Here is a 9,157-nt window from a genome sequence, read left to right on the forward strand (position 1 = left end):
CAGTTGGAAAGGCACACATCTGTCTAGTGCATTTGAAAGGCACACATCTGTCTATATACAGTGCAGTTGGAAAGGCACACATCTGTCTATATACAGTGCATTTGGAAAGGCACACATCTGTCTATATACAGTGGAGTTGGAAAGGCACACATCTGTCTATATACAGTGCAGTTGGAAAGGCACACATCTGTCTATATACAGTGCATTTGGAAAGGCACACATCTGTCTATATACAGTGCATTTGGAAAGTATTCAGACAACTTCTTAAACATTTTGTTACATTACAGCCTTATTCTAAAATGGATTAAATTGTCGTCGTCCCCTCATCAATCTACACACAATACTCTAATCCATAATGACAAAACAAGAATAGTTTAGACATTTTTGCTAATTTATTACAAATAGAAAACTGAAATATCACATTTACATAAGTATTCAGACCCTTAACTCAGTACTTTATTGAAGCACCTTTGACAGAGATTACAGCCTCAAATCTTCTTGGGTATGACGCTACAATCTTGACACACCTGTATTTACAGAGTTTCTCCCATTCTTCTCAGCAGATCCTCTCAAGCTCTGTCAGGTTGGATGGGGAGCGTCGCTGTACAGCTATTTTCAGGTCTCTCCAGAGATGATCGATCGGGTTCATGTCCGGACTTTTGGCTGGGCCACTCAAGGACATTCAGAGACTTGTCCCGAAGCCACTCCTGCGTTCTCTTGGCTGTGTGCTTAGGGTTGTTGTTTTGTTGGAAGGTGAACCTTCACCCCAGTTTGAGGTCCTGAGCGCTCTGCAGCAGGTTTTCATCAAGGATCTTTCTATATGTTGCGCCATTCATCTTCCCTCGATCCTGACTAGTCTCCCAGTCCCTCCCGCTGAAAAACATACCCACAGCATCATGCTGCCACCACCATGCTTCACCATATGAATGGTATTGGCCAGGTGATGAGCAGTGCCTGGTTTCCTTTCATCAGACTAGAGAATCTGCTTTCTCATGGTCTGAGAGTCCTTTAGGTGCCTTTTGGCAAACTCCAAGCGGGCTGTCATGTGCGTTTTACTGAGGAGTGGCTTCCGTCTGGCCATTCTACCATAAAGGCCTGAATGCTGCAGAGATGGTTGTCCTTCTGGAAGGTTCTCCCATCTCCACAGAGGAAGTCTGGAGCTCTGTCAGAGTGAGGGCTGTGGTGGTCATGACATTTTGTTCAGCCGGTGATTGTCAAGCAAATAACTGCCGGTCAGACGGTAATTGATAGTTAATTAACAAACACATTGAGCATCTCCTGGCTTCCACACACAGCCTACAAACCACTGATGTAGACGTTTGGAGCATCTACATCTACAGTCTAATACATCCATTTAACATAGTAGTCTACATCACAATAAATCCGTTATTTATTTTAGACAGGTCTAAAGAAACACGATATGAATAAAATCTAAATAAAGTCTATTTCAGAAGAACAGAATACCATACTCTGTAAAAGTTGTCCTTACGTTAGGTCCTGATATGGCTGTGGGCTACACTAGTTCATTTTAGCAGACAAGATGTGCTTAGAATTCCGTGGCATTATTTTTAAAAAATTATTTTATAGTATGACGAATACAATTGAACACAGCTTAGTAAAATAGCAAGGATATTTTCTACAAACAATTTAAAAGGAAGTCCGCACATGCGGCTATTCTGTGTTGAGCGGTTAACACAGGACCCTGTCCTCCGATATGCTTCATGTAGAGTTACTTATGCAACTTTAGTTGTGATACAAACGTTGGGACGTTTGTTCTGATTTTGTAATACATTCTAGGCCTGCATGGAGGGACTCTAAGGACAATTTGAAAAATAGTCGCAAGCTGCACACACTTCATCAGTCTCTCATTAAACATTTTGACAAGCACTTGATAATATTCACATCAGGCCTCGAATTTCCGGGCGACACCCCCCTTGTGTGGCCGTCACGGTGCCCTTGGGCTGAATATAACAATTATAATTCCCTTCTCCCAGCTGCCGTTCGCAGAAGAACTTCTCTCACATGGCTCTCTCAGATATCTACATTCCTATCAGCCAACGCCCGTCATGTGATCTGGTCCTTCTCACGAGAATTCCAGCTGAGAACTGGGCTACAAGTGAAGACCGATACATCGGGGGGATGGGTAGCCTAGTGGTTAGAGCGTTGGACTAGTAACCGGAAGGTTGCAAGTTCAAACCCCCGAGCTGACAAGGTACAAATCTGTCGTTCTGCCCCTGAACAGGCAGTTAACCCACAGTTCCTAGGCTGTCATTGAAGATAAGAATTTGTTCTTAACTGACTTGCCTAGTTAAATAAAGGTAAAATAAAAAATAAAAAAACTGCGCAAGCCCCTCTTTTTCGAATTCGAGGCGCATATTGAAGAAGTTAGAACGGTCCACATTTAGCCTACTTTACGTCAACCAACAAGATGAGTAGGCCTAACAAACAGCAAAAGCACTTGCCTATGTCAATCTACTATCCCCCATAGTACAAGGCCTGTGGGCTGGGCTTCATGAGGTGTGCGACTATGATTTGAAAAAGTCACACAAACAAAAAGGCATTTCTGTTTCTTTCCCTTGCTGCACGAGTAACACATCATGGGCATCATCCACAAGTGCAACACATCAACAGTGGCAACACATCATCCACAAGTGGCAACACATCATCCACAAGTGTGCATCACACAGTCATCCACAAGTGGCAACACATCATCCACAAGTGGCAACACATCATCCACAAGTGGCAACACATCATCCACAAGTGACAACACATCATCCACAAGTGACAACACATCATCCACAAGTGACAACACATCATCCACAAGTGACAACACATCATCCACAAGTGACAACACATCATCCACAAGTGACAACACATCATCCACAAGTGACAACACATCATCCACAAGTGACAACACATCATCCACAAGCTAACATTGTCACCTATCAGACTATTCTTGATTTTAAAGTTGTCTTTACATTTATAAAATAATGTGTGAAATTAGTTTAGTTTTGATTTAGAATGGACCATTATCATGAAGTGTTTGATTAGATGTTGGACTACATTTGCATTGATCCCAGAGTGATTAGAGGGACAGCAGAGTGCTGAGTACCAGGCAGTTAACCTGTTGCGACTCTAGGGGCAGTATTTTAATTTTTGGGGGAAAAACGTTCCCGTTTTAAACAAGATGCTAGAATATGCATATAATTGACAGCTTTGGACAGAAAACACTAACGTTTCCCAAAACTGTAAAGATATTGTCTGTGAGTATAACATAACTGATGTTGCAGGCGAAAGCCTGAGAAAAATCCAATCCGGAAGTGCCCCATATTTTGAAAGCGCTGCGTGCCAATGAGTCCCCATTGAGCTGTGAATGTGCTATGAACCAGCTTACGCTTTCTACGTATTCCCCAAGGTGTCTACAGCACTGTGACGTAGTTTTACGCATATATGTTGAAGAATACCGTAGGGGGCTACATTGCGCAAGTGGTCACATGTGCTCCCGGAGAAAATCTTGCGTAAAGTACAGAGGTAGCCATCATTCCAATCGCTTCTACTGAGAAACCGTGTGGATATATTATCGAATAGATATTTGAAAAACACCTTGAGGATTGATTCTAAACAACGTTTGCCATGTTTCTGTCGATATTATGGAGCTAATTTGGAATATTTTTTCGGCGTTGTCGTGTCTGCAATTTCCGGTCGATTTCTCAGCCAAACGTGAAGAACAAACGGAGCTATTTCGCCTACAAAAATAATATTTTGGGGAAAAATGAACTTTGGCTATCTACCTTGAGTCACGTGAGTGAAAACATCCAAAGTTCATTCAGGTAAACAATTTAATTTGATTGCTTTTCTAATTTTCGTGACAAGGTTGCCTGCTGCTAGCAAGGCATAATGCTATGCTAGGCTATCGATAAACTTACACAAATGCTTGTCTAGCTTTGGCTGTATAATTTTTTTGTTGAAAATCTGAGATGACAGGGTGATTAACAAAAGGCTAAGCTGTGTTCCAATATATTTCACTTGTGATTTTCATGAATAGGAATATTTTCTAGGAAGATTTATGTCCATTGCGTTATGCTAATTCGTGTCAGATGATGACAACGGTCCTGTTCACGGGCTGGGTGTCACTAGAGGTTTTAAGCAAGTTTGGTAGGCTACTAATGACCATCAGCTGCATCAGAGCTCGGAGAAGCCTAATTGGTCACGTGGAATTTGACTGCCATCATGAACCCCAGTGTGGCGGTAATACGGTTACCATAACGTTCTTGTCACCTCCCTGACCACGGCCCTTCTCCCCGATTGCCCACTTTTGCCGGGCGGCCAGCTCTAGGAAGAGTCTTGGTGGTTCCAAACTTCTTCCATTTAAGAATGATGGAGGCCACGGTGTTCTTGGGGACCTTCAATGCTGCAGAAATTTTTGGTACCCTTCCCCAGATCTGTGCCTCGACACAATCCTGTCACGGAGCTCTACGGACAATTCCTTCGACCTCATGGTTTGGTTTTTGCTCCGACATGCACTGTCTACTACACCACTTTTGTCCTCCTCTCCCTCAACTTCTCTCTTTTCCTCCACATTGATGTCCCTCTCTCCCTCCTCCTCTTGGACAATTACATTGAAAGGACAGGCAGGCTTCCCTCCAATGGGTATTCTCTCATGATTTTTAAGACTTCTTAGCTGAGTGAATCCCTCCCCACACAGAGAGCAGTGGTAAGGCTTCTCTCCACTGTGTGATCTCTGATGATTCTTTAGGCCTCCTGCAACACGAAAATTCTTTCCACACAGAGAGCAGTGGTAAGGCTTCTCCCCTGTATGTATTCTCTCGTGTTCCTTAAGGCTTCCAGAATGATTGAAGCTCTTCGCACATTGGGTGCAGTGGTAAGGCTTCTCTCCACTATGTACTCTCTCGTGTCTCTTAAGGTTTACTTTCTCACTGAAACTCTTCCCACATGCTGAGCAGTCAAAAGGTTTTTCTCCAGTGTGTACTCTTTGATGATTCTTTAGATTAGTTGAGGAACTGAAACTCTTCTCACATTGAGGACAGGGGTAACTCCCACAACCAGGTGGTAGTATTGATTCTGTGGAACTGGGTTCGTTGACTGAGTCTGGGTTGGGGATCTCTCCTGTAAGAATATAAACAGATATAGGGTAAGAAACAGACAGAGGAACAACGGCTTTAAGTTTAACAATGTAGGATTCAACAGTCATTAGGAATAACAGAGTATTGAAATAAATACTTTTTCAATGGGCTTGTTGCATTGCATCGCACATAGATAATGCCATTGTGAAATTACAATGTCAAATTACAATGCATTTTTTTATTTCACCTTTATTTAACCAGGTAGGCAAGTTGAGAACAAGTTCTCAATTACAACTGCGACCTGGCCAAGATAAAGCAAAGCAGTGCGACACAGACAACAACACAGAGTTACACATGGAATAAACAAGTGTACAGTCAATAGAAAAAAAAGAAAGTCTACATACAGTGTGTGCAAATGGCGTGAGGAGGTAAGGCAATACATAGGCCATAGTAGCGAAGTAATTACAATTTAGCAGATTAACACTGGAGTGATAGATGAGCAGATTATGATGTGCATGTAGTGATACTGATGTGCAAAAGAGCAGAAAAGTAAATAAAAACAATATGAGGATGAGGTAGGTAGATTGGATGGGCTATTTACAGATGGACTATGTACAGCTGCAGCGATCGGTTAGCTGCTCAGATAGCTGATGTTTAAAGTTAGTGAGGGAAATGTAAGTCTCCAGCTTCAGCAATTTTTGCATTTCGTTCCAGTCACTGGCAGCAGAGAACTGGAAGGAAAGGCGGCCAAAGGAGGTGCTGGCTTTGGGGATGAACAGTGAGATATACCTGCTGGAGCGCGTGCTACGGGTGGGTGTTGTTATCGTGGCCAGTGAACTGGGGTAAAGTGGAGCTTTACCTAGCATAGATTTATAGATGACCTGGAGACAGTGGGTCTGGCGACAAATATATTGCGAGGGCCAGCCGACGAGAGCATACAGGTCGCAATGGTGGGTGGTATATGGGGCTTTGGTAACAAAACGGATGGCACTGTGATAGACTGCATCCAGTTTGCTGAGTAGAGTATTGGAAGCTATTTTCTAGATGACATCGCCGAAGTCGAGGATCGGTAGGATAGTCAGTTTTCTAGAGTTTGGCGGCATGAGGAAGGCTTTGTTGCGAAATAGAAAGCCGATTCTAGATTTGATTTTGGATTGGAGATGTTTGATATGAGTCTGGAAGGTGAGTTTACAGTCTAGCCAGACACCTAGGTATTTGTAGTTGTCCACATATTTTAGGTCAGAACCGTCCAGAGTAGTGATGCTAGTCGGGCGGGCAGGTGCAGGCAGCGAACGGTTGAAAAGCATGCATTTGGTTTTACTAGCATTTAAGAGCAGTTGGAAGCCACGGAAGGAGTGTTGAATGGCATTGAAGGTTAGTTAACAGTGTCCAAAGAAGGGCCAGATGTATACAAAATGGTGTCCTTTGCGTAGAGGTGGATCAGGGAATCACCCGCAGCAAGAGCGACATCGTTGATATATACAGAGAAAAGAGTCGGCCCAAGAATTGAACCCTGTGGTACCCCCATAGAGAGTGCCAGAGGTCCGGACAACAGGCCCTCCGATTGAACACACTGAACTCTGTCTGCGAAGCAGTTGGTGAACCAGACGAGGCAGTCATTTGAGAAATCAGGGCTATTGAGTCTGCCGATAATACGGTGATTGACAGAGTCGAAAGCCTTGGCCAGATCAGTGAAGATGGCTGCACAGTACTGTCTTTTATCGGTGGTGGTTATGATATCGTCTAGGACCTTGAGCGTGGCTGAGGTGCACCCATGACCAGCTCTGAAACCAATTGTCAAATTACAATGCATTGCATATTGGTCCGTAGCCATTTTTCAGGGGCACTCGCCTCACCTCTTACACATAAGTCTGAGGGTTATACTACAAAGCAGAATCAATGAGTTAGCCAGCTAACTTGCCTAAATATTCAGAATTAACATTTTATTCAACATCCAAAAACATATGTTTACATTTCTTAATGAACCAGAAAATCAATGCTTATTTTGGGTTGTTTACCTCTCTGAATCAAAGAGGATGTTAGCCTGAATTTACCTGAGTCAACAGAGGCCCTGTCCTCCTCTCGCTCTTCCTCCTCCCCCTCATTGATTTCTCTCTCCTCCTCCTCCTCTTTGACAATCACATTGAGTTCCACTGTTTGATTGCAGTCCCCCAGCTTCACTGACAGCAACTCTGGACCAGGCTGTGAGCTTCTCTGGGCTGGAACACCACAACCAGAACCTGGTTCAGACATGGTAGGCTAGAGGTGGATCTAAAATAAGAGAAGACCGAAAGAGTTCAGGGTGATTTTCACAAACCTAGATCGTGGTATAGCTCCAGAAAAGACAAACATGTATCTAAGCTAGCTAACCACACATCCCGTCCAGCAGGAAACCTTTTTCCATAAAATAAATATAAGATTGACGGCAACAGCCAGTCTGATTAGGCATTAAGTAACGAAAAACACTGGCTGTTGAGTACAAGCATATTCAGTTCAAATTCATTACTAATATCTGATACACTCAGTGATTGACATTACCACCCCATCCTCAGTAGCCGATTCAAACATCACCCTATAAGCAACACAAGCATTTTCTTACCTCAAAATCGCCTGGCTATTCATGTTGAATAGATTAGGGGCAATTCCAAGGTAACAGAGTGATGCTGACACACAGAGTTGTCACGTTAAAAATGTATGAAAAACGAATTAATGTAAAGTTAAACAATCCATACGACTCCATGGAGCACAAGCACTGTTTCCACTGAACATTCTACAACATTAAACAATCCATACAACTCTTTGCACAAGGCCTACTTCTAACCATTTCCACACAGAACGACACAAACCGTCATTGTGTTAACAAACTTTGTATCCATTATGCATCGTTCTTCAAGTCAACGTGTTTTTGTATCATTTTCAGTCTTAATTGTTAAAAGAATAGTTTAGAATCCACTAGAGCGTCTTGTTAAAAGTAGTTTAGAATTTGGTTTAATTCCATTATGAAGTGTAAGAATTATAGAATGTTCATCCACTAGGAGCAGTGGAATTAGTGTTAAGAATTATAGAGTCTTGATTGTTAAAAGTAGTTTAGAATCGTTTGGTTTAATTCCATTATGAAGTGTAAGAATTATAGAATGTTCATCCACTAGGAGCAGTGGAATTAGTGTTGAGAGTCTTGATTGTCAACACAACAAAACAAGAGCAACAGTATGGTGTCTTTAATAGTCAATGTATACAATCACTCACCGTGATATAGCTTCACACTGGTAACACTCAAAATAATAAAGAGCAGTGGACTGTTTTCTCAAACCGTCAGCATTAAACACTCAGTAATAAAACAGTAGCTTTCCCAAAACCACATTCAAAATTCAGCAAGGTGAAACAAAGTATTTCTCACTCAGTAACCCCTCAATAACCAATAACATAACACAAGCTGGTGAAATATTAAAACAGGTCATTCAACCATAACCTTGTAGATAATCAACCTTAGATTGTCAGATAAATGGGCGGCCCGTCAGGAAGTCCAGGATCCAGTTGTAGAGGGAGGTGTTCAGTCCCAGGGTCCTTAGCTAAGTGATGAGCTTGGAGGGCACTATGGTGTTGAACGCTGAGCTGTAGTCAACAAACAGCATTCTCACGTGTTCCTGTTGTCCAGGTGGGAAAGGGCAGTGTGGAGTGCAATAGAGATTGGGTCATTTGTGGAACTGTTGAGGCGGTATGTGAATTGGAGTGAGACCTGGGTGTCTGAGGTGATGGTGTTTGTGAGCCATGACCAGCCTAAAGATGTGAGTCCTACGTGGTGGCAGTCATTTAGACAGGTTACCATGGCGTTCTTGGGCACAAGAACTATGGTGGTCTGCTTGAAACATGTAGGTATTACAGACTGGGTCAGGGAGAAAATGTCTTGCCAACTGGTCAGCTCTGCGTATGCGTCCTAGTAATCCGTCTGGTCCTGCGGCCTTGTGAATGTTAACTTATTTAAAAAGGTCTTACTCACATCCGCTATGGAGAGCGTGATCACGCAGTTGTCCGAAAAAGATGATGCTTTCATGCATGGTTCAGTGTGGCTTGCC

General features: G+C 42.8%; 1 protein-coding gene across 1 annotated transcript; it reads right to left on the minus strand.

Moving 5' to 3' along the window:
• Positions 1-2,693: 2,693 nt before the first annotated feature.
• On the minus strand, positions 2,694-7,351 carry LOC118379772 (zinc finger protein 227-like). Its single transcript, XM_052504640.1, has 2 exons — positions 7,139-7,351; positions 2,694-5,127 (listed from the first exon to the last, which is right to left on the minus strand). The coding sequence occupies exons 1-2, from the start codon at positions 7,335-7,337 to the stop codon at positions 4,406-4,408; spliced, it is 921 nt and encodes a 306-aa protein (XP_052360600.1). The 5' UTR covers positions 7,338-7,351; the 3' UTR covers positions 2,694-4,405.
• Positions 7,352-9,157: the final 1,806 nt, after the last annotated feature.

This window comes from Oncorhynchus keta, unplaced genomic scaffold, assembly GCF_023373465.1.
Source record: "Oncorhynchus keta strain PuntledgeMale-10-30-2019 unplaced genomic scaffold, Oket_V2 Un_contig_20037_pilon_pilon, whole genome shotgun sequence".
Taxonomy (NCBI): Eukaryota; Metazoa; Chordata; class Actinopteri; order Salmoniformes; family Salmonidae; genus Oncorhynchus; species Oncorhynchus keta.